The sequence below is a fragment of the Arachis hypogaea genome, chromosome 7 (assembly GCF_003086295.3).
Source record: "Arachis hypogaea cultivar Tifrunner chromosome 7, arahy.Tifrunner.gnm2.J5K5, whole genome shotgun sequence".
Lineage (NCBI taxonomy): Eukaryota > Viridiplantae > Streptophyta > Magnoliopsida > Fabales > Fabaceae > Arachis > Arachis hypogaea.
In genome coordinates this window covers 14,729,530-14,755,377 of record NC_092042.1, presented here as the reverse complement: position 1 = coordinate 14,755,377, position 25,848 = coordinate 14,729,530, and the positions used below count along the sequence as shown (strand labels likewise).

General features: G+C 32.7%; 3 protein-coding genes across 3 annotated transcripts; 2 read left to right on the top strand and 1 right to left on the bottom strand.

Moving 5' to 3' along the window:
* Positions 1-7,722: 7,722 nt before the first annotated feature.
* LOC112702582 (isocitrate dehydrogenase [NADP]) lies at positions 7,723-12,483 on the top strand. Its single transcript, XM_025753689.3, has 16 exons — positions 7,723-8,177; positions 9,171-9,214; positions 9,319-9,428; positions 9,581-9,618; positions 9,806-9,883; positions 10,037-10,090; positions 10,177-10,278; positions 10,389-10,477; positions 10,568-10,671; positions 10,761-10,829; positions 10,920-11,035; positions 11,137-11,171; positions 11,389-11,531; positions 11,617-11,739; positions 11,859-11,951; positions 12,173-12,483. Exons 1-15 carry the CDS (start codon positions 8,129-8,131, stop codon positions 11,938-11,940), a joined length of 1,236 nt encoding a protein of 411 aa, XP_025609474.1. The 5' UTR covers positions 7,723-8,128; the 3' UTR covers positions 11,941-11,951; positions 12,173-12,483.
* Positions 12,484-16,176: 3,693 nt separating this feature from the next.
* Positions 16,177-19,520, top strand: LOC112702581 (PHD finger protein MALE MEIOCYTE DEATH 1-like). Its single transcript, XM_025753688.3, has 3 exons — positions 16,177-16,582; positions 16,800-17,043; positions 17,711-19,520. Exons 1-3 carry the CDS (start codon positions 16,288-16,290, stop codon positions 19,260-19,262), a joined length of 2,091 nt encoding a protein of 696 aa, XP_025609473.1. The 5' UTR covers positions 16,177-16,287; the 3' UTR covers positions 19,263-19,520.
* Positions 19,521-20,054: 534 nt separating this feature from the next.
* On the bottom strand, positions 20,055-23,338 carry LOC112702580 (protein RGF1 INDUCIBLE TRANSCRIPTION FACTOR 1). Its single transcript, XM_025753687.3, has 4 exons — positions 23,096-23,338; positions 21,401-21,667; positions 20,657-20,803; positions 20,055-20,532 (listed from the first exon to the last, which is right to left on the bottom strand). Exons 1-4 carry the CDS (start codon positions 23,135-23,137, stop codon positions 20,350-20,352), a joined length of 639 nt encoding a protein of 212 aa, XP_025609472.1. The 5' UTR covers positions 23,138-23,338; the 3' UTR covers positions 20,055-20,349.
* Between the last annotated feature and the right edge of the window lie 2,510 nt (positions 23,339-25,848).

Below are 25,848 nucleotides of genomic sequence, written 5' to 3'. Positions count from 1 at the left end.
TCAGACAAGTCTCCGGGTATACCTCAAGCCATCCTACAGAAACTAGGCTCCGGTCGATCCGACTGCATGACTGACCCCTGAACCATGTATACTTTCGGTCATTTAGTGGCAAATCAATTAACTCCATGTCATGTATCCATGTTCTAAAATCTTCCGCCGATGCCGCTAAGCTTGTCGCTCCTTTTCTTTCTTCCACATCCAAATTTTCATTAAAGTCTCCCAGATAACAAAAAGGCACCTGACACAGTCCTGTAATATAACTCAGTTCTTCCCACATGGAGCTCTTCTCAGTTCTCACATGCGGGCCATACACTAAGCAAATAGCACAGTGAAACTTATCTTTTACCACTACTCCTTCTACACACATCCATCTATCACCTTTATAACAATTGGTCAACTTGAACACCGTTTTATCCCATATTAATAATAACCCTCCAGAAGCTCCAATAGAATTTACAAACTCCCAACCCGCACTGTCACTTCCCCAGATACGAACTACATCAAACTTAGTCACCATTTCTTTCTTTGTTTCTACCAAACCCAACATTTCTAATTTAAACTTATTTTTGAAATTTTTTAGCATGCTAAATTTTGCAGGACCTCTCAACCCCCTTATATTCCAAGAACTTAAAATCATTGGACAAAGTTATTGCACACCTATTTTGGCTTTTTCGGCCGACTCCTTCGAGCTTTTGCTTTCTGCTTCGCCTGTCATCGCTTCTCCGCAATTGCTTCATTTTGCTCCTGCAGAATAGCCATGATATCTTCCTCATCACTATACTGAGCACCTGACTCTACTGCTAGCTTCCAAGCTTCTTTGTTCTCCGCCATTTTCTCATTCCAACTAGGTCTTTGTTCTTCGCTTATTAGTTTACCATCACCATCCGCCTCAGCCCCTGTCTCCGATCCTGATCCTGTACCGTTCTCGTTGTCATTCTCTTGCCTATTCCTGTGACCCTGTGCACTGGCCTCCGTCAATATTTCCCCTTCCTCCAGTCTCGGATCCGTCTTACTTCGTATATGCCTCTCATCCTCTGGTGTATTGTAGTCCTCTGGTGTCTTACCCTTATCATTACTATGCCCTGCAACTTTTACTGCTCTTTTCAATCTCATCACCTCCATGTTACAGGAACTCCCAAGTGCCTGCATAGGTTCTTCGTTTTCACCTACAACCCTCAACTCCCGTCGCTCCATGTCAACCTCGGTGGCCTCCACTTCAACTCTCTCTCCGGTATCTGACCCCCCAGCCACCGCCTCCTGCGTCGTCCCATCTCGATCGCGCTGCTGATCCCAGGCTACCTCCATGCAGCGTCGCGATACAACCCCTTCGCAGCGTCCGTGCCCGTGCACCTCCTGCACTGCACCCCCGCCCACGACTCGCGTCCCTTGCGAGATTAGCGCAGCAGCGGAGATGTTAATTGCCGTCTCTGGTTGTTCGTGTCCCTCCTCCCGCCTGGTCATCACATCGCACTTCCCCCTCAGTCTTGGAGTCGTCGCTTGAGGATCAGACGCGCTGCAGGTTCTCAATCCCTGCCGGGTCAAGATAGAACCGGGGTCTTGCCCTACCCGGTTGAGGAACCCAGCAGCAACTGATTGTGGCCCGGCCCAGTCTTTCTCCAACGGTCCATGTCCCATAGCCACATTATTGGGCCTGTTAGCTAGCAGCCCATTAACTTCTTTTGTAGCCTCATATATTTGGTTCACATAGTAACGGTCATCATAGAAATTGGATACTGCATTTTCTGAGTCAATCTCCTCATTAATAGCAAATGATCCCCGAGAATCCTGCCTCACGTTTAATGCTGCACGATTAGCGTATCCCATCTGAATATTTGAATTTTATGATTCCACTCATTCAAATCTACCCATGAATTTACCATTATACCCTTATCTTGTTCACCAGTTCTACGTTCCACCGCCATCAACACTGCGGCCATGTCCCCTCCTACGATCCTTCGATCTCCACTTCTATCGACTGTGCTGCCAGTGCTCCCATTTCCTGAATTCTTCGCCTCTTCTCTAATTTTGTGTCTATCTTCTGCATTATGTTGTTGTTTACAGAAACATTCTTCTCGATACACCTCTCCACCCACTTCTCTTACCATAACTTCGAACTCACTCATGCCTACTGAAACGTGTACCCATTCGTTAATCATGTCGAATGCACAAGTATCAATCAGAACTCTTCCTGCACTGAATGAGTTACACGATTCCGTCAGATTATCACATTTCACCACCTTACCCCACTGTTCTCCTATTTTGCAAAAGGTGTCTCTTGACCAAGCATGTAATGGGATACCATAACATTCCAACCAGATTCTTCTGGACTCGCTCTTGTCATTCTCATCCCATCTTCTTACCGTATGAAACAATTTTAGTAGTTCATTCATTCTAAAAGTGTAAGCTTCTTCCGCACTAAGTACAGTGTCAAATGTTAACAATGCTTTGTACGCTCCCAGCTCCCTTACTTGCGTCACACATGGCCAGTTCCTATGGATCTTCTGCTGCAAAGCATCAAATCAATCGCCAATTTCGTACATCCTACAATACTTCTTTGTAGCCAAGCGACATTCCCATTTGCTATCGGTACTTCTATCTTCTTTGCCCATCCATTTTTATTTGGAACCTTCGTTGGGTTCTCTGGTGGTTGCCTAGCGGCTTTCTCTTCAGCTACTCCCATGCTCCTTGTCTGTGGATTTCTTACCCCGGCGTCCCGTTCCTTCGTCACCATCACTCCTTTTTCCCTCGTATTCTGCTTCAGAGTTCCCCTTCTATATTTTGCTTCTCCAACATAAATTCTCTTGCCTCTCAATACTAGGCCGTTCATATCTGCGATCGCTTTCAAGGCTCCTCCTTTTGTAGTGTACCGGATAAACGCAAACAGATAAACGCGGCCATTTTTATTCTTCCGCGACAAATATATGTCGATGATTCTGCCTGTCCATTTGAACATGTTAAAGAGTTCTCTTTTTGATATGTCTTCCGGCAAATTATCAACAAAGACGGAAAAAGAATCAAACTCCAGACGTTGATACTCTTCTTTGTTCCAAACCCTAGGATCTTTATCATGATTACTCTTTGAAGGCCTCCCCCCCCCCCCCGAGTGTATCCCCCCTCCCTCTCTCACTTAACCCCTCTCTCATCTCTCTCTCCCAAAACTTTCTTAGATCTTTGGAAGTTGTCATTCTCGGCCAAAAATGAAATTAGTAAAACATCTTTATTTACTAACAAAACTAATGTATTAATATTTCATTGTTGTTTGTGCCTAAAGTTATGGACATGATGAAATTAAAATAGTTTAATAAATATTACATTAAAATATGAAACTAATATATTGAGCTTAATTTTTTTTAAGCAATAGATATAATGAACTGAGGTGAGAATTTTTTTTAATTATAAATGTGATTTTGTCATGAAAGTTCATTTCAGGCCAGACAACAGAATATATAAATGTATAAATTTATCAATAAGGGCATAAAAAAAAAACTATACTCATACATTAACAGAAAAATATGGTGAAATTGAAAATACATTTCGTAATGTGTCTTTTTTTATAAAAATATAATATATAAAAAATTAGAATTTAGAGTTTAAAATCTAAAAGAATGAGTAAGAAGATGCAATTGAAATTGTAAACAATTATTGTAATAGATACTTAATACTTATCCATATTCGTTTGATTTGATATACTTTTGAAATTTAATTAGTGAATAGTATAAAATTGTCGATATATAGAAAGGAGAGATTTCCATGAAGAGAGTCACGCCATTGCTTCCTTGGCAGACAGAGACTCTCAATAGAAGTGATAATAATTTAAACAAAAAGGATCTGAAGATCTTGTACCAATAACTCTCTATCTGAGAACTATTCAAAATATCTTGTGCCAATCATAGTCACCCACCAAATAAAGAACATTAGTATATTATCTACTTTAAGAATGCATAAAGATAAAATGGTTTTTTTCATGATAATGTCCTTTTTTTTTTTTTGGTTTCCCACGGTATCCCCCAGCCCGGCAGGCCAAGGACTAATCCGCCGCGATACTAAGCTCCATTTAAGGGTTTGTCGCTGGCCAATGGGTTGCTGCATACACAAGGCGGGATTTGAACCCCCGACACTTACTTAAGCGGACTAGTGAGCTAACCACTAGACCAACCCAACTTGGTTATGATAATGTCCCTTAACCAACAACATAGAACATCCTTTTTTTCTTTAAAATAATCTCAAATACTGCATGTTAATTAACATAAATTATTACATCTATTTAGTATAAAATGTAATACACATTCCCTTAGTACGATGTTTAAAATGTAATAATCAACCCGTGTTTTACAATAGAGTATAGTACCAATGTATAGAAGGAAAAGAAAATGTTATGGGCATCTAGAAACTAGAAAGGGCAACTGATGCTATGATGTGATGACACATATACTCACGATAGTGGCATTTTGACATTTTGGAATGGGAATGCGCTAAAAGACTAAGAAGAGGGGCAGGTGGAGCTTTAAAGGCAGATAAGCCGTGACAACCTCAGCCACTGACCAGCCAATACCATAGCTCACCAAACTATACATTATACAATACAACTCAGCAAGGGAAATTAGGATCCAACAAAATACAAACTACATAACATACTTGTTATCCACCTTCCCATTTGTCACCCCTCATCATCTTATATATTACACCTTCGCCATTCACTTCCCTCTCTAGTCTCTACTCAATCTTTTCCTCTTTTATTTATGAAGTAGAGGTTATCAAGATTAGGTCTAGTCCAATCCGGATTAAAAGTTTTTTTTTTTTTATCGATTTTGAATTTGTTATTTTATTTATTATATATTATTAAAATTGATTTTTTTAATAACATATTTAATGTAATATATTTTTTAAAAATATTTTTTGATTTATTTTATTTGATTGAAAAATATTAAATTATTTAATATTTTGTTTAACTATATTAATTATAATTAATAATTATATTAATTATTTATTTAACAAAAATAAAGGAATTATTTTTATTTTAATTTGCATTAATTTTTTTATGTATTTTGATTAATGATTTTTAAAAGTATTATAATTTTATTTTGATTTTTTTACACATAATAAAAATTTGTCTTTTAGAAAAAAAAAGTGATTGTACTAGACGAACAAATTGACTTCAATTTTTGAATAATTAATACCACTTTTATTTTTATTGAATCGGAAGATTTTTTTTATGGAAAAGACCTATAACAATAATTATTGTTCTACGTATAGACAATTCAAAACTTCAAACACAAATATTTTTATTATTTTACAAGAATTAAAATAAGATATTGTACATTCAATTTTATATTGGCTTTTTCACTTATATACGCACAGAAAATTTATTTATTCCTAAAATGCGCATAGGTGAAAACTGTTCTTAAAATACACAGTTCCATTTCATACATAGCAGTCACGAAATGAATTTCAACACCATTTAAGGTGACAGCAACGAAATGGACAGATCAAATCAGGGGCGACAAAGCGAAATAGACAGATCATTGGTGTGTGTTTGGATACAAGTTGGTCAAACTGGAGTTTGAATAAAAGTGATTTTATAGAATTGATTTTGAGTAGAAGTGAATTTGTACTAACATGATTTATGTTTGGTAATTTTTACCAAAATTGATTTTGATAAAATAAATATTGTTTGGATAATATTAGTTACAATCACTTCTAGATAAATAATTAATTAATTATTAAAAAATATAATATTAAATTATAATATTATTTTTTAAATATATTTAATATTTTTTATATTTTTTAGTATTTTTTATATAATATTTTTTTATAATACTCTATTTTAGTATATTATAATTTTTTATTATTATAATAAAAATTAATATTTGTTTATAAATTTAAAAATAACATATAAAAAATTGACAATTTTTTAAGTATTTTTTATAATAAAAATTAATATTTATTTATTAAATTAAAAAATATATATAAAATAATATATTTTAGTACTTTTTTAAGTACTTTTAATAATTTTATTTTTATTATTATTTTAGGTTTTAATTTTTTATTTGTTATATTTTTATTATTATTTATAATTAATTTTTTATTTAATTTATCATTTTTAATAAGAACAATAATATATATTATAAAAAATTAAAATAATAGATAATGCACAAAAATTAAAATAATTATTTAATTATTCTCAGTATTTTTTATTTAAAAAAAATTATGAAAAAAATCAATAATAACTAGTAAAAAATAAAAAAACCAATAAAAAATAGTTAAAAGTTGTCAAATTTTTATATGTTAATTTTTACATTTATAAATAAATTATAATATATTAAAATAGAATACTATAAAAAAATACTATATAAAAATACTTAAAAATATATAAAAAATTAAATATACTTAAAAAAGTAATATTATAATTTAATATTATATATTTTTTAATAATTATTTAATTATTTATCTAGAAGTGATTTTAATTAATATTATCCAAACATTATTTATTTTATCAAAATTAATTTTGGTAAAAATTGCCAAACATAAATCATAACTCATTTCTACCCAAAATTAATTCTATAAAATTACACTTTTATTCGAACTCCAGTTTGACCAACGTGAATCCAAACACACACCAATGGTGTGTTCATTTTGCATCTGTCGTCCTTGATTTGATCGGACCTAAAATCTAGTTTGGGTAAACAACTTAATTAAACTTCTTTTAACAAAATAGTTTAAACAATAAATAAGTATATTAAAAGTAACTTATAATAAATTATTTTGTATTTAGATTTTGAACTCTAAAAGTGCTTATTTTATAAAAATATGATAAAAAGTAATAGTATTATGAAAAAAGTCATTTTTTTAACTTCTCTATAAGCTCCTAAATCTTAAATAGCTTCTTAAAAAATTGTAATTTGATTTTAAAAATTTCATCAGACATTAATACTATTACTTTTTATAAGTCAAAAACTTAAAAAAATTACTTTTTTAAAGCTTCCCAAACTGATTAGCATATACACCTTAAATGAAATTTGTCTTTAAATAAGCAAGAAAAACTTGATTTGTGATAGATTAAAAATAGATTAGATTTTTTTGTCTTTTAGAGAATTATTTTTCGAGAAAATTAAATTAAATTAAGAAATTACCTTTTTTTAAATTATAGTTTAGAAAATTTTATCTTTTCTATAGAAATTTTCGGCAAATCACATCATATTAGTTTAAAAAATTCCTAAATATTAAGAAATTGTAGTAAATGACTAAATGTTGCGCTGAAATTTAATGATAATAAAGTAAATATTATTATAATTATATTACGTGTTTATTAAAATTAATTATCAAATTAATTATTTATATATAAATGTATAATAACTAATATAATGACTAATTTTTAATATAAAAAAGTATTTTTGTATTTATCATATATGAAAATATTTTACGTACAAAAGTCATTTCTCTAATTAATCAATGTAATTATTTTTTTCCAAAAATCTTCATTGTAAATTTAATTACAACCACTAAAATTATACCTAAATACTTAAATACGTAGGATACTACAAAATTTTAATTTAGTAGGTAGTTTTTATTTTGGTATGCATAACATTATTCGAAGTTGAGATTTTTTCTTATTTTAAAAACGAATAATACCTCAATATCTCTAAAGAAGTTTTTGTTAATAGAAAAATTAGTTCTCACATAAAAAAAATCATTTATATAAAGAGATCAATAAAAAAAATTTACATTTTTTAAAATTTTACGTTTATATAAAGGATTTTAAATTTTTATTGAATGATGATAAGACTGATTTATCCAAACTCTTGAGTAAATTACAATGTGGGACTAATTTATTTAAAGATGGATTTAATAACTAAAATTTTAGACCAAAATATGTCGTTAAAAACATGAATAAAGAATTTGTGGCAAAGACGTAAATAAAAGATATTAGAGGGGTAGAAGACACAAAACAATAAATATAGTGGGGTGAATATCCATTAATTTTTTTCAAATAAATAGTGCCACCCACTCTCTCTCTTTCTGTTTTCTATATAGTCTCTCTTTCTCATTTCCCAGCTCCAGTAAGTCTCACACTCTCACCTACCAAGCCTTTCACGAGTCATAGATCGGAAAAGAAAAAATTCAAGCTGCCATGGGATTTGAGAAGATCAAGGTCGACAACCCCATCGTCGAGATGGACGGTTCGTAACCAATAATCTTCATCCCTTCGGATCTGTTCTCGTTTACTCGTTGCTTTCTCTTCTGATTTTCACGATCCACTTTTTCTTTTAATTGCATGTTTCTTTTTTTTTTCTGGATATTTTGATGTAATATGTATTTGTGTTGTTATTTTATTTTGTTGTATTATTATTATTATCATTTTTTGTTTCAGTTAGATATTTTTTGGCTGTGATTTTGTTTCTGTGGACCACTCTATGTTTTGTTGATATTTATTTCTGTCACGTAACGTCAAATATAAGATTGTTTTCCTGTTCATTTTGCTAAATTTTTTTTTTTATAGAAAAGATATCAGTCTCAGTAATTATTTTAAGGCACATCGAAATCTGGTTTCACTGAATGACTTGATGTCTATGTTTTCTTTATTACCTTGTAGATTTGATCTGTTAGCTTGTTACTGAAAATAAAAATTAGTATTTGATGAAGTTCAGTCATTATACGGCAAGAATCATACGAATTTATATATATATATATAGTTGAAATGTTGCTGAATTTGATACTTAATCGTTGTTCTGTGGAAGCGGATCATAAGATTTATTTTTTAAAATAAAATAAAATGGAATGAGGAAAAAGATACTGAATAGTTGAATTTGATACTAATAGTTGTTCTATGGAAACTGAATACTCGTTTGTAATTACTGAATACTGAACATTTAATGGATTTAATGAGGTTCTATAGTGTGCACTCATCATAATTTTAAAGGATTTGGCTCCACTAGAATGCAGATTGCTCTTTAGAAATTAAGTTTTAACAGCTGAACTGTTTGTGAGACAATCAACTGTTTCAGGTTTAATAACATAATAAAACTACACATATAATCTATATGTCATGTATAACCCAGTTCACTGGATGAATACTTAAAAAAGCTACATTTATTCATTACCGTTGTATTTTTCTTCATGATTATGTATATGTTGTTCTTGACATTGTTTTGTTTGTGGATGTTGCATTGCAGGTGATGAAATGACCAGAGTTATCTGGAAGTCAATCAAGGATAAGGTGATTTTTAGTGATCTAGCTCATCATGTTATCATCACGTTGTTTGCGCATAAAAAATGCTTGTTACACTGCCAACATTTTTCTTTTCTTCCTATTTTGGATAGCTCATTTTGCCCTTCATGGAGTTGGACATCAAGTATTTTGACCTTGGTCTTCCCTACCGTGATCAGACTGATGATAAAGTTACAGTTGAGAGTGCAGAAGCAACTCTTAAGTATGTTGTTGATCTTATAGATGTTTTTCAATATGTTTCAATATTTATTTTCTTGTATAATTTTGAATTTAGAGTGGTTAGAGCTTATAATGTAGTTGGCTCCTTTTCCTTGTTGTTATCCTTATTTCTTTAATGTTTGCACTGCTATGTAGGTATAATGTAGCAATCAAGTGTGCAACTATCACGCCAGGTATGGTAGTGTGTTCCTACTAGAATACTCAACTGTGCTTTTTCGAATATATATACATTTGATAATTGAGAAGTATGGGAACATACTATTATGCATTGGTTGATTAAGAATTCTACTGCATGAATTGCTACATGGTGAGGTACATGTTTGCAGAACTTTTATCAGTATTGTACTGTTATGTTGACAGATGAGGCTCGAGTGAAGGAATTTGACCTCAAGCAAATGTGGAAGAGTCCAAATGGGACAATTAGGAACATTTTGAATGGTAATTCAGCTTTTTTGTCATTGACTATTGTTTATGAAATATGAACTCCTGATCACCTCATAGGTTTTTGGTCAGGGAATTGGTGGCTACTAAATGATAGTTGAGTCTAACAATATATTTTGTCTTACTGGCTGCTCTTGGAAAACCTTTCAGGAACTGTCTTCAGAGAACCCATTCTTTGCAAAAACGTCCCTCGCCTTGTTCCTGGTACTTAAATCGATTATATTTATTTTTACTTTTTAATTGAACATTGCCAATGGAGGTTGTAAATTGTAATGATCTAAATATTTCAGGCTGGACAAAGCCAATATGCATTGGAAGACACGCATTTGGTGATCAATATAGGGCCACTGACACAGTTATTAAAGGAGCTGGGAAATTAAAGCTGGTGTTTGGTATTACTTCTTCCTTTGTTTTAGACAGCTTCTTGGGTTCATAGTTCGTACTATACCTATTATATTTGGTGGCAACTAAATATTGCTTTCATGATTTACCATTTTTGCAGTTCCAGAAAGTGGTGAAAAGACTGAACTAGAGGTTTTTAACTTCACCGGTGAAGGAGGTGTTTCAATGGCTATGTACAACACTGATGAGGTCAATTCTGCTGTGTTTTTTTTATTGGTTTGATTTGATAAATAATGTCTGTCATTTTCTGAACTATTTATTGTTTGGCATGTGATGCAGTCTATCCGTGCTTTTGCTGAGTCTTCTATGGCAACTGCTCTTGAGAAAAAATGGCCTCTTTATCTTAGCACCAAAAACACAATTCTTAAGAAATATGATGGAAGGTATGCTTATTATTATTAGTATTATTTTGGAAGCTTTTGCTATGTCCATCTTATATTCCATTTTAATTGTATACATTTATTGGCTGAAGATTCAAGGACATATTCCAAGAAGTGTATGAGAAAAACTGGAAATCAAAGTATGAGGCTGCTGGTATATGGTGAGTGAATGAGCACTTAAGCTTTCGGAGATAAAAATAGATTCATATTATTCTATTGCTTACATTTTTTTTTTCTGATTGGCATGGAAGGTATGAGCATCGGCTCATTGATGATATGGTGGCGTATGCACTCAAGAGTGAAGGAGGTTACGTATGGGCATGCAAGAACTATGATGGAGATGTCCAGAGTGATTTCTTAGCTCAAGGTCTGTCTGATATGCTTGTATCTTTGTCATTTTCTTTTGTTAATTTTAATACTTCGGGTTTATTTTCCCCTTTAACATATACCCATTAAAACATTTTTTAGGTTTTGGATCATTGGGTTTGATGACATCTGTATTGGTATGTAATACTCTAAACCCTTCATACTTTGTGGGGAACTTATCATTTCCTGTCCAGATGTTGTAGACATTCCTTACGAATTTAAGTCCAACCAATTACTTAAAGACAACTTTCTATTTATTCAATAGACCCAGATTATTATTATTATTTGCAATAATTGCTTTGAGTGTTCTTGGACTGTCTGCCTGCTGATACTAAGCTTGTGGGATGGTTTCAGGTTTGCCCTGATGGGAAGACTATTGAAGCAGAAGCAGCTCACGGCACAGTAACGCGTCACTATAGGGTTCATCAGAAAGGAGGGGAAACCAGCACAAACAGCATAGCATCCATCTTTGCTTGGACTAGAGGGCTTGCCCACAGGTACATCACTGCAGTTTCAATCTCTAGATACTTTATGCATTCAATATTTCACAAGATTGGGGAGTTAAATGTTTCAACATGACAGGGCAAAATTGGATAACAATGCCAGACTTTTGGATTTCACTCAAAAACTAGAAGCAGCTTGCATTGGAGTAGTGGAGGCCGGGAAGATGACCAAGGATTTGGCACTCATTATTCATGGACCCAAGTATGTGTGTTGCACCATAGCAAGCATTGATCACCATAGCAGCATTGATCACACATTTGCTTTTCCTCTTGAAATGATTTTTGTAAACTTATATTTGTTGTATGACTCTTGCAAAATAGGCTTTCAAGGGAGAATTACCTGAACACCGAGGAGTTCATCGATGCAGTGGCAGCGGAACTGAAAGCACAGCTTTCTGCTTAGTCCGGTTTTAGGTAAATTACTTTACTTGGTTGTTTTCACCTTTGAATGGTCTTACCACAGCTTTCTGCTTAGTCCGGTTTTAGGGAAATTAGTTTACTTGGTTATTTTCATCTTTGAATTGTCTTACCAAAAGTAACAGTTACAAATATAAGGGAAGAGAGGGAGGAGTATTACTATTTATGAAACACTTCCTATATTTAAAGGGACTTTGTTATTCTGCTTTTTGTTGCAGTTTCAGAGACAGGGGATAAAGGACAAAGCTGAAAGGAGATCATATACTCTCTTCAGAAGAAATAAGAAGGGCAAGAGTAGCATTGGTCGTTTGCTCCATTTTAACTTCATATGCGTTAGGTTGGTGGAATGAATGGCTTAGCTGCTTCCCCATATTGTTTTAACTGATTTGTTATTTGCAATTTTGAACCGATCCCTTCTAAGTTTGAATGGATTTTATGTTCATGCTGATTTTAATTTGCTGTTCAAACTTCTCATTCTGTATCTCATACGGAGTCATTAAATTGAGTGTTGGAAAAATTATCGAGTTTACATTGCCTACAATGTTGAAAAAAGATATACAAATACGGTAGATGAACAAGTTTTTGTTGATAACTAAGTCTACCTAAGTTGGTGACTAATTGGTCCAAATGAAAGTCACTCACAACTTCGCCCTTGAATCAGCCATTTTAATCTCATCCTGTCTCGTCTTCTTTTGGTGTGTTTTTGTTTTTCTTTTTTTCTGTAGGGGTTTTCTTTTTTGCTTTTTTCTTACCTTATCTGTTTTTGTTATAAGAAAAAAAGAGAACAGATCAGGTTCGTTAAGGAACCAACTAGGAGGAAGTCAATTTTAACTAACTAGTTTATTATAAAACAAACAACAAAAACAATTCCTACTATCTTAATTTTTCAAATTTTAAAAATAAAAATAAAAAGGAATTGACTTAGTTGACTGATTTTGAATATGGCTTTCTATACTTTTTGAAATAAAAAAATAACAAGTTTAGAAAAAATTGGCTATGTAGCATTCCACATATTTAATTGTCATCAATGTAACACCTACTATTCAAATATTTATGTTTGAGTTATAAGTTAAGAGGTAATGACCAAATCAGTATCCAAAAGATTGACATTTTGGTATCTCACTATTGTTATTGACAAAATGGTCCTTAAAAGATTTTAAAATTTGACAAGCGTACCCACGAGTTCACCGGAGCACATTTCCGGCAAGCTCAGTGCTGACATGGCCACTGCGTTTTGATGACATGGCAAATACCCTTCCCCACCCTAATTCTTCTCCTTATCCTTCCCCCTCCCCAACGCACTCCCCCCTTCCCTTTCCTGAATGCATTCTCCTCCCTCCCCAACCTTAATCCTTCCCTCCCCCTCCCTAATCCTAATCTCCCATCTCCAACGCACTTCCCCCCTCCTCAATCCAAAATCCCCCTTTCTGAACCCTAATCCCCTTCCCTTACCCCTTTTAATAAATTCATCAATTTCTCAAACTTTTCAAAATGATTTGCAGATTCCATTTAGCATTTCAGATTAAAATCATATATATTGAATAATTTTGTAATTTGGCATTTCACATTCCAAAATCAAACACTTTTTCCTCATGCAATTCTCAACGATGTTAACAATTCAATCAAGGAAAAAATCACACGATTTAGCACAAGGAAGAAGAGGGAATGGTGAATGCAAGATGATTTTAACAATTTTTTTTTTAAAAGAACAAAACCAGCAAATTCGCGAGAAGGAAAGAAGAGAATCTGAAGCAGGACGGCGAATGAAGCGGTTCCGAATGGCAAGGGAGGAGGCAGTGTAAAGAGTGACAGGAACCACGGGAGGGAGCTACTTGCGAGAGAGGAAGCAGTGCCAGAAGTGAGACCTCGTCTTCGATACACGGAAGAATGGGAAAGGGAACAGGGACTAGCAGCAAGCACATACAAGTAGTGAAGGCGACAGCAGTGAAGGCGAAGGGAACAAAGAGTTGAGAGTGTGAGACACTGTGTTGGGAAGGGGATTAGAATTCAAAGGGGTAAGGGAAGGGGATTAGGGTTCAGAAAGGGAAATTTTGGATTGAGGAAGGGGGAAGTGCATTGGAGATGGGGGATTAGGATTAGGGGGGGAGGGAAAAATTAGGGTTGGAAGGGGAGAATGTATTAAGGAAGGGGAAGGGGAGAGTGCGTTGGGGAGGAGGAAGGAGAAGGAGAAGAATTAGGGTGGGGAAGGGTATTGCCATGTCATCAAAACACAGTGGCCATGTCAGCACTGTGTTTGCCAGAAATGTGCTCCGGTGAACTTGTGAATACGCTTGTCAAATTTTAAAATCTTTTAAGGACTATTTTGTCAATAACAATAGTGAGGTACCAAAATGTTAGCGTTTGAATCTTTCGGGTACTGATTTGGTTATTACCTCATAAGTTAATGATAATAAAATGAGACGACTCAAGATGGAGTTAATATATATATATATATATATATATATATATATATATATATATATATATATATATATATATATATATAGTCGCTAGTCATGACATGTGAAGTTTAGATTTAGATCGGTTAGGATTAAAATTATAAAAGTAATTGATAACAATATTTTCTATCTCTCACAAATACATCAGAACTTCTATAGGCAAGTTTTCAAAAGAAATATTTACATTTACATCATAGAATTTTCTAAAATAAAAAAGGAGAGAAATCTAAGCAAAATATAAAATAGAGTTCAAAATCATTTTGCCAGCTTTCAAAAGAATTCCAGCTCATCGTGGAACACCAAAATCTACATCTGAAAAATAGTGGACATATACGGAATAAAAACTCTCAACCCATAAATTTTTAATACAATAAAAATGCCAAATAAATATAATATAAAATAGCAGAAAATTTATTAAACAATCTTAAACTTCCACTCAATATTTTATGAAAACTGATTGAAATCATGAGTATTATATCTACAATAATTTTATTTATACTTTAATCTCTTTGAACCATTTTATTCAAAGTTCTTTAGGCTTTTTATTTATTTACAAAAGGTAAAATAAAACAAAACAAATAAGTTGAGATCCAATTTATTGAAATTTAGAATTTAAGATTTAAAGATCAACATGACCAAAATTTATCTATTTGAAATTTTAACAGTGTACAAATTTTTATTTCAACGGGTGAATTTAATTGTATAAAGTATAAAATATAAATAAATCTTAGACTCAAAATTATAAAATAAATTGCTTCACTTCATAAATTAATAATATAACCAAAATGGCGGAATGCATATACCAACAAATATTAAAAAAAAAAGACTAGATTAGACACAAAAATATATCGACTCAACTTTTGAAAATTTAAATTCCCAAATTAATAAGATAAATGGTGTTTGTATTATTCTTTATATATTTTTATGGTACAAAAATTTAATTTTTTATTTCTTTTATTTTTTATTAATCACTTTTAATATAAAAAAATAAAAAATGGTAAAAAAAGGCAATGATGTATATATAACATAACATTATTATGATAAATCGCAAAAAAGGAAAAAAATTCAACTAGATATCTTTTAAAAATTGTATAATATTCAATCTTTTATTATAATAATTAAAAAAATAAAACAAACACATTTAAATAAATTTAGTATCTTTTTAAAATTAAATACACATCTAAAATACAAACTAAATAAAACTAAAATTTAAAATTAAAATTTAAGATTTCTGTTTTAATTTTATTATTTTTAATTATTAACAGATTATCATTTAAATATACTTTTAAAAAAGAAAGTATGAGAAGCCAATGGAATACTTGTGCAATGTGTACAATGGAGGTTTATAGAGTATTAGAAATATAATTATTAGTGTTATCTTTTTCTATCAGCTATGAGTAGTATCATGTCATGGTATTAGAACGCTAAATCCGAAAGATAAAGAGTTCAATCCTTGGTGAACTCCAAAATCGGTTTATTTTAAAAAAATATTTATTATCCATAGTACTCGAATGGTTATTCTACAACGAGCACGAAAATGTTCATTTTGCAGGATTTCTTTTATAATATTAAAATATAAATTCAGTAAAATTGGAGGAAACAGATTGATAATGCATCTCAAAATGAAAAGAAAGGAGTTTGAAATATTTTTCGAGTTTGAAATTACAAGTACTGCTCCCATTTTCAACTTTGTTCTTAGCGCGCGAAAGATTCTTCCGAGTTCGTTTTGTAACTGAATCCGTTAAACCCCTTAAACCCCCCTTTCTCTCTCTTCAGTCTCTTCTCCAAACCCATCTCTGCTTTCGCCATTGCATGAAACTCACAGGAGAGAGATAGATAGAGAGAGAGAGAGAGAGAGAGAGAAGCCGTTAACAATGTCTTTCTCTTTGATGGAAGTATGCAAGAAGAGAAGGCGGTGCCCAAAGATCTTCAGCTTCCAGTCCTTCGCCGATCCCGGGTGCCCCGTCGCTCCCTCCGCCGCCTTCCGCGACAACGTCAGATCGTTCCTCCGAGAGTGCGCGGAGCTCGAGGAGTACGTCGTTCAGAACAGCCCACTCTGGTGCACCCTTTTGCTCAGCGACAAGACCAACGTCATGGCACCTCTCTACACCCTCGAAGAACAAGTTTGCCAATCTTCCCACCCCTTCTGCGACCATTGCCGCTGTGCAGGTACTTTGATCGATTTCTTTGATGTTTGTTATGCTTTCTATCGTTCTCAAAGTTTAAACAGATTCCTCTGTTCGTGATATTTATTTTTTGTGAAGTTTACTGTCAAATGATATTGAATTCGTTAAATGGGGTAGGTTTAGTTTTCCAAGAATCTTGATTTATAGCTGTTAGTTTCAAATTCTGATGCTTTCTTTTGCCTGTTGCCTGGGTTTTGTAGGTTGGAGTGGTCACTTTGTGTCAAAGAGAAGGTATCATTTCATAATTCCAATGGACAATTGGTGGAATAAACCCTTACCTGAGGATGCTATTGATAATCAGGACCATCTCTTGCATGGTGTGATTCACTGCAATGGCTATGGCCATTTGGTCTGCATTAATGGCATTGAAGGTGGCTCCAAGGTCCTCAGTGGTAGAGAGATCATGGATCTATGGGATAGGATCTGCACAAACCTTGGAGCAAGGTATTCTAGTTTGCTGTTATAAACTTGCTAGAGTTAATATTGTGTTTGCAAATTGTGGTTTTAATTTCAATTTGACTTAAGCCAAAATTACTTATGTGGATATGGTTCAGCATATGATCAGAAGCTATATTTTCTCCATAACACATTAGACATTTGACTTTCATGATTTGTATATGGCTTATAGTTTGTAAATTGTGGCATAACCTCCTTTTATTCTCTTAATTTAACTTTTGACTTAAGCCAAAGTTAATGATATTGATATGATTCAGGATTTGATCAGAAGCTGTATGTTCTTCATGATAACACATTAACCATTTGAATTCACACCACTGTCCCCATTATAAGAAATGTGCCTTTTTTTTTTCTCTCAAATAAGTACAATGTGTTGTATTTGAAATTGTCCATGCTAATAATAAACAACAGTATTTAATAGGACTGTATAGAGTTAATTGGTCTCAATTCCCCATATAGTAAATTAGTAAGTCCTCTCGATCTCTGTTGGTTACATTACAGTAATTGATTCTTTCCTTCCGCCTTATATATTAACTATTTACAGATTTAATTGCATTTATTCTCTCATTATCTTCTGTCTTGGTCAGATTCAGTCTTATTTGTTTTCTCACTATCTTCTATATCTCACCATCTTCTATCTCCTTTTAATGTATAGGAAAATTTCAGTGGAAGATGTTTCAAGGAAGCGATCCATGGATCTTCGCCTACTTCATGGTGTTGCATATGGCCACTCATGGTTTGGTAGGTGGGGCTACAAGTTTTGTCGCGGAAGCTTTGGAGTGACAGGCCAAACCTACTATGAAGCAATTGAAGGTCTAGGTTCCTTAGAGCTTGATGAAATAGTGAGAGATTTAAGCAAGACAAAGTGCCATAAAGAGATCAAGCAAATCATTCGCAGCTATAGAGACATGAGTGAAACTCAGATTACCACATTGAGAGATCTTCTAAGGTTCATGCTCACTGTCAAGTCTCGCGTCCCAATGTCCAAGATATCAATAACCCTTGGAGCTCCTCCTTCTTCGGCTTTCATCTCAAGAAATTCAACCAAACAAGGCTTCTTAAGTAGATCAAATCTGGCAAAGGAGAAGTCCGCAAAGTACAAGAAATTCAGCACCGCAGTGGCTAATATGGATAGCAGGTGGCCAACAAGGAGGCTAGAGTTTGCTGCACAGGTGATTGTTGATGCACTGAAGGAGCACAAGGCAATGAACTCGGCTTCAGAGGGGATGACGCGGCAGGATGTGAGGGATGCATCTAGGCTTCATATTGGTGATACCGGCTTGCTCGATTATGTGCTGAAATCACTCAACTATGTGATTGTTGGCAACTATGTTGTTCGCCGCATGGTTAACCCCTCAACAAGGATCCTAGAATACACCATTCATGAGGTTGGCAATGGGTTTAAGTCGCCGGAAACTGTGGTTGAGCCTGAGGCAGCGGCTCTTGTAGACCCTCAAGATGAGCCATTTAGGATGCCTGGTAGTGATGTTTATTGTGATGTGTTCTACCTATACAAAAATGTGCTACTGAGATATCCGAATTCAGAACCAGTGGACTTAGCAATTCAGACGATCCTTGATAGCCGGTATTTTGTGAAGGAATGGGATTACATGGATGAGATGCAGCAGGCTTTGACATTCATCTGCCGGCTTAAGCCGAATTTCGTTGATATTAAAGCTGATTTGAGTAGGGAGCAGCCTTGTGGGGAGATTGTGATGGTTCCCCTGCATGCAACGGTTAGAGACCTGAAGCAAGCTGCAGAGGCAGCACTGAGGGATACCTACTGCATTGCAGAGAGGCTCATAGTCACTGAGATCACTGAATTGAATGGTGCAAGTGATAATGAGGTGCTATTTGGATTAATCCAATCCGGAGTGGAGCTTTCTGTGAGGGGGATTTCCATTGACTTGTGCACTCCATTGAAGTTCCAAGGTGAATCCGACAATTGGAAGGTGAGGTGTGAGTGTGGAGCACAAGACGACGATGGTGAGAGAATGGTGGCCTGCGACATATGTGAGGTCTGGCAGCACACAAGGTGTTGTGGCATTGAGGATTCTGAGACAGTGCCACCTTTGTTTGTGTGCTCCGGCTGCTGCGATTCGCTTGCCCCTCGGCAGATGGAGTCTCCCTTTGCCATGGATTGTGTTGATGATTTTCTTGTTTCACCAGAGCCTACCTTGTTTCTGGAATATGAATGTGGTTACTGAGATACACATGTGAATCGAATAACACTGCAACACTATTTTTTGTTGTTGTTGCTCACCATTAGATTGGATAGTTATATACCAGTTTCTTTCTTTTTTACATTCTTTTCTGGTTATAATTGTAACATTGAGTTTTGTAACTGACTGTATTTTTTGAGTGTAAAGATATCTGTCACAGCTAACAAACACTAAGTTGCCTAAAAACTGTTTCTTTGTGAGTCATTAATCTTGGTGAAGAAGATTTTCAAACCACTATCTTTTTTGAAGAATTTTTTGGTGATTTGGAAAGTATAATTCTGAAGAATAACCAAACGGAATTAGTGGTTAACTGATTGTTTTATAGAAGTTTTTATATGATCTCCCTAAGTATGCCAGTCCTAAGAAAATTTATTAATGATAGAAGCCAAAGAAGGTTTATTTCCCACAGTAAAATCTTCAGTGTGTGTGAGTATTATTATTGTTATAGAGCAGCAGCAACATTAGCAAATAAATGTTATATTATCATAGGTAATGAATCAGGGCTAAATAAACAAATCACTAAAGAGGAAGTAACACATGTCCTCGAGTTTCTGATTTACACAGCAAAAAGAGATATCAGAGACTAGAATTAGTGCATGACCATTTTTTATATTCTTCAACTCAAACAATTCTTTCAAAACTGTGAAAATTGAAGACTTATAGTTCTACTCACTGCCAGTCACTTGGTTAATTCACATCATGCAAAAATCCATCACTCTTGTAAGCCATAAAATCATCCAAACAACAAATATATTATATATATGGGGAAAGAAAGACTAACAAATAAACAAATATATTATAAAACAACATAATGTTGTGCCACATGGTAAAAGGAAGTTTAACCCCAAACTATCAGAACCAAAGAGAAGTAAAAACACCATAATGTACTTCTTCCACAGGATAATCTGGAAGTTTAAGCCAAAAAATTAATAGAATTCAAACATTTCTGAACTTCAGTATAACTCAAGTAATAATTTCATTGTCTTGATAACAAAATTGAATCAAAATGCTTCGAATCCTGCATATTCAGACTATGCAAATGCAAGAAGGACATGTGATCTACTGGAGGCTCTTAGAAGAATGGAGCTCGATGTGGTGTTCCCTTTCTTCTTCTCTTTCTTGGCCTTGGGAGTTCGGCATTTGCCTCTGGTCTTTCCTGAGTAGGAATATCCGGTCCTTCCTGAGGAGCATTGTGGTTCTGGTCAGGAATTACGGCAGGAACCAAATCATTAGGTTCTAGCGAAATAGCCTTGACCTGAAAGTTCAGATTTAGATAGTTAGAAAACAGTTAAGTAGCTACAAAGTTAATGGTAGAAGGAGCATGAAGAGGAGAGGAAAAAAATTATTTTGATGATCAAATTACTGTCACCACTCATTACCTTGCAAGAAATGGAGCAGTAGCGATATAGATTCGGTTCATTCAACTTTCTAGTGCAGGTATTGCATGATGCCTCATTGTTGGATGTCGAACCACTGTGCGGGAGAGGATTCAGAGAAATAACCAATCGCTTGTTGGATTTGTAGCGCTGCAGCCAAAGACAAATGAAATCCACACACACAGTATAATATTTGGTACAGAAGATTCATTTATATAATCCAAAATTTCAATGTTTCAGGAATACAAAAATGCAGTAAGAATTGTTCAGATGTATTAGACATGCAAACTACTAACAATGACAAACAATGAAGAATATAAAATAACAGAGAATATAAGCCCAAAAGTTCCAACACGTAATTAGTTCCACATTTAGGAATTATTGAATGTACTAAATGCACGCTACAATTGTTCTGGCCATCAGCCGAGCCCATGGAGTGGGACAAAGGTTTGTCATATTTTTTGTTTACACTTTACAATTTATAATCATTGATGTTTGTGATTTTCAAGGTCAAACGATGAAACAGAAATGGAGTATTTTATTAAGTACTAATAATATTTGAGCGTCAAATGCCATGTAGAGAGGAAAGAAAGTAGACAAAGACTGCATGAATTCCGTATGTAGAAGCTGCTCAACAGAGACTAGTTTACATCAATATGATGAAATAAATACACATGAAAATTATTTGGATATCATACAGAAAATAGTTAGTAAACACTTTTAAACAAAGGTAATATCATATCATACCTGAATTTCTGAGCAGTCAATATACTTATCCATAGTACCAATGGAGACAACATCTTTGTAAACATGTCTGTAGACCTTAAGTGTGATGTGGTCTTGATGACCTAATGAAATGCAATACTGGCAAACTGCCTGATCACAGTCTATACAGTATTTGTTCAACTCATTCTTGCGCTCTGGATGATCCTTGCACTGCTCAAAAAACTTGTTTCTCAGGAAAGCATCAAGCCATCTAGGCTTCTGGATTTCAGGTTGGGCCACTTGCTTATTCTACAAAGTAAGACCATGTAAGTTAAGAAACCACTTTTCAGTCTTTATTTTTTTTTAGTCAAAACTTGATGCAAATGTACACAAAACAAAGAAATCAAATCTCAAGTATTTTGGTCATTCTAAGGCGATTAATTGACTATTAATTAAATGTAATTACAATTAAAAAAAAGGGGACTAAAATAGGATTGATATTGTTCTGCACTTTTTTCCAGGCACCAAAAGCAGTATGACCTTTATGAATTTTTAATGAGATGAATTGCTGTGAACAGAGAATTCACCTAGAGAGTGACCAGGACTACCCTTATCAAAATAACAAATTCTCTTCACTAGACTCCAAATAGAGAAAATCATGAAAAGGGATATTTAAACATGATTAACAAGGTTCCAAATCAAGGAAGACAATTGCTACTAAAAGATTAGCATATACAAAGTATCCAAGCAAAATTTTCTGGTCCATACCTTGTTCACTCTTTTAGAGGAAGAATTACTCCTCAACACCATTTCCTAAGTGTGGATCGAAACGGAAAATAAACTCTAAGTTTCAAGAATGAAAATACTTTTGAGGATTAATTGGATGAACCTAACTAATCGACCACAAAGAAAAGGTAAATGCAATACCCTAGAAAGCGGCCAGTCCGATACGATGCTAGGTCTTTTTTTTTTATAAAAAAAATCTTAAAAGTGAGTTTTTATACTCATTGAAGAAATACAAAAAAAAAAAGAAATTAAAAATCAGAAACAGATGAAATCAAAGCATTTCTTTTGAATTTTCCTTTTCAAGATTCAATGAAAGTTGTCACTAGCAGAAATCTGTTTCATAATCTTCCATATAGAGATAGCATGAAATTCCACAAGGCTCCATGTCACTAATGAGTGAAAAAAGGTATTGAGACAGAGAGTACAAGGGTAAGGAGGGAACAACACATTTCAATGTAACGGTAACTGAAAATCGGCAGAAATCGATGTAATTCAAATGGAAATTCTCAGCAATTTCCAACTATGGCAGCGGAGGCTAGCACAAAAACACCATACTTTATTGAAAAAGCATATAATGGAAATAAAGTATCACTGAAACATTTTGCTAAGACTAAATTTGCAAATTTAATGGCAGATTTAACCAAATTTGCAATTGCATGACCTTAAATTTCCAATATAATGTTCAATAATTTAATCACCAGCTGCAAACACTAAACTGTTGCACTATTACCTAACATCCATAGAATGGAACTAAATTTAGCACAATGCATCTATTATCTATTATCTATTATTAGCACTAATTACAACAATGCAGAAGGTTTAAGCTGTTCTACAATGGCACACTCACTGTGGCAATCAAATATTACTAACATCAAGCATTCTATCTCAACTAGCAAAATATTAAGTAAAGATAGAAACTTTATGAAACAAAAGAGTGTTTCAAACACTTACCTTTGCTGACATGAGATTGCATGTCGATTGAGGCAACACCATGATATTGATGATGATGATGAAGAACCAATGGTACAATGAAACTGAAAAACATTGAACGAGAATAAGTGGAGGGAAACTTAGTTCAACTTTTAGAAGCAGATTATAGACTTGAAAAAGAAAAAGAATGTAGTTGACTAGTTGGAACCGCGAAAGAAACTAACAAAAATGAACACAATCAAGAAAAAAATGAAGAAAAAAAAAAACCAAACCCCTCTTCTGTGAAAAAGAAATTGTAACACTGAAAGAGACTGTGTTAAACTGTTAATTACTTAGGATTTAGTGATTGGGTAAGGTCCTATTTTGTTTTCTTTTTTAATACAATTTCAATTTTTCTTTTTAAAAAAAGTTAGTTGAGATTTGAGAATTAACACGATCACAAGTTCACAACCACTTTTTTTTTTTTTTGGTGACTTCACAACCACTTTTTTGAATTTATGGTGACACTAGATAAAAAAGAAAATAACAAATAAATTTAAATTAAAAATAATTGAAAATCTTAACTCGTTCGGTTAATTATCATCTTAATTCTTAAATAATAAAACTTTTATTTTTGTTTTTTATATTTTAAAAAATAATATAATATATATATTATTCATTTAAATATTAAAAAAATAAGATTTTCAATCATTACTCATTTAAATTTAAATTTGATTATAGGATCGGTTTAATTAAATACTTACATTCAATGTTATCCTTCCTGCCTTTAGGTAGAAGATAAGCAAACTTCATTCAATGTTAAGAAAATTGATGTGCGCCCATTAACCCACCCGCCAAAGCAGCCGAATGGATTTGGCACGAACATTTTTTTATGAATTAAACTTTTAAATTTAATTTAAATGGAATTCGTACGCGACGAATTAGTCTTTTGATTTTTCGAATTGGGAGATAAATTGTGGTTAACCGAAAAAAATCTAATCTGCCTTTTTAAAATAAGGCTTTTATTTTTGGTCAGGGAATAAGGTTAAATGGACCGATTCAAAATCAGGGTAAGGAATGCTAAGTTGGTGTTTCATATCTACGTTATAAAACTTATATTGCATTGCTATGCCAAAAGGAATTACTCAGTTAATCATCCTGTGTTTGGAATTTGCTAATTAGATAGAATATTAAGGAGTGTGTATAGATTATAATTTGTAAATAGAAGTTTGTATAAAATTGATTTTGTAAATTTGATTTTGATGAAGAGTAAATTTGTGTTAACGTGATTTATATTTGACAATTTTTATATTAAAATGGATTATAGTAAATTTTTTATCTAATTTTTTAACAGTAATTAACCTTCTCCAATGTGAATATAAAAACTATAATTTTTAGCTTCACGTAAACGTATGTTCAGAAATAAAAGTACTTCTGAGTTCAGAATTTCAAAAAGTTGCCAAATATAAAAATGGAACATTTAAGATATTCAAAAACAGACTTCTTTTTTTTCAAACGCAAACCCCGAACACAACCTTTTTTTTGTAAAGAAATACAAGGTGTCAATGTATTATGTATTATGTATAAAACTTTATTTAAATAGAATAAATAAATTGATAGAAATACCAGAGAATTCAGCAAAGTTTCCTCTTGGACAAAGATGCTATATGTATTCACAAGAATATCAACCTTTCGTCAACACTTGAATAAAATTTGTTGAAGGGAAGAAACCTTGTACTTAAGAGTTATACCCAGGTTTATTAATCAATGGTTGCAAATATATATAGAGGCCTAAAAGATTCAGTTTTTTGTTATCTTTTCATCACTTAATTTTGAATATTTTAAAAATTCTTATCTTATCTGTGCAATAAAAAAGATTAATTCAAATGAAGATTAAATTCAATTTAACTTCTGAATTTTGAATTTTAAATCTATATTTAAAATTTATTATCAAGATATATATAATATAAACACAAAACAACTGAGTTTTGTGATAAGTAGATTTATATATATAAAAAAATCGGTTCAATCTTCCTACAGATGCAGCTCAACTCAACTAACCAAGATGCATTGATAGTTTGATTAAATTATTAATATTTTATCTACTGTTTTTTTACATGTGGATAGTTATTGTAAAAAGTTTTAATTATAAAAGACCATTTCCATTATTTAGGAAATAAAATATATATGATTAAATATTAAATAATAATCACAAAGGATAAATTTATTATTTTTTAGAAAAAAAATATAAAAAATAGATTGCATAAAATATTTTTTATCTTTAACATTTGTGATTTCTTTTAAAAATATTCATGTTAAATTTTATTTATTTTTGTATATAATATTTTTTATTTGTGTCAAAATGATCATAGACATTAACATTATTTAAAATATTAAGAATAAAATTAAAAATATTCATAAATAATTTTAATATAAATAAAAAATATTAAAAATAAAAAGAATTAATTAAAAATATTAAAAATAAAATTAAATAAAATTAAATTAAAAGTATTTTTTAAAAAAAAATGTAATAATTAAAGACAGAAAACATATTTTACTTAAATATATTTCATCCTTACTTTTAGTATTTAAAGAATTGTTGTAATATAATATTATATTTATGATAGCAAAAAAAATAGTATCAATAAAATATTCTAAAAATTAAACCAATCGAATGGGTAGGATTGGAAATCGTCCCGTTGATAAGTTAAAATCACTTGTTAGTAAATCGTTAAATCAAGCTAATAGGATCAAACAAAAAATAATAATGAGTCAATGAAATATTTGTATAATGT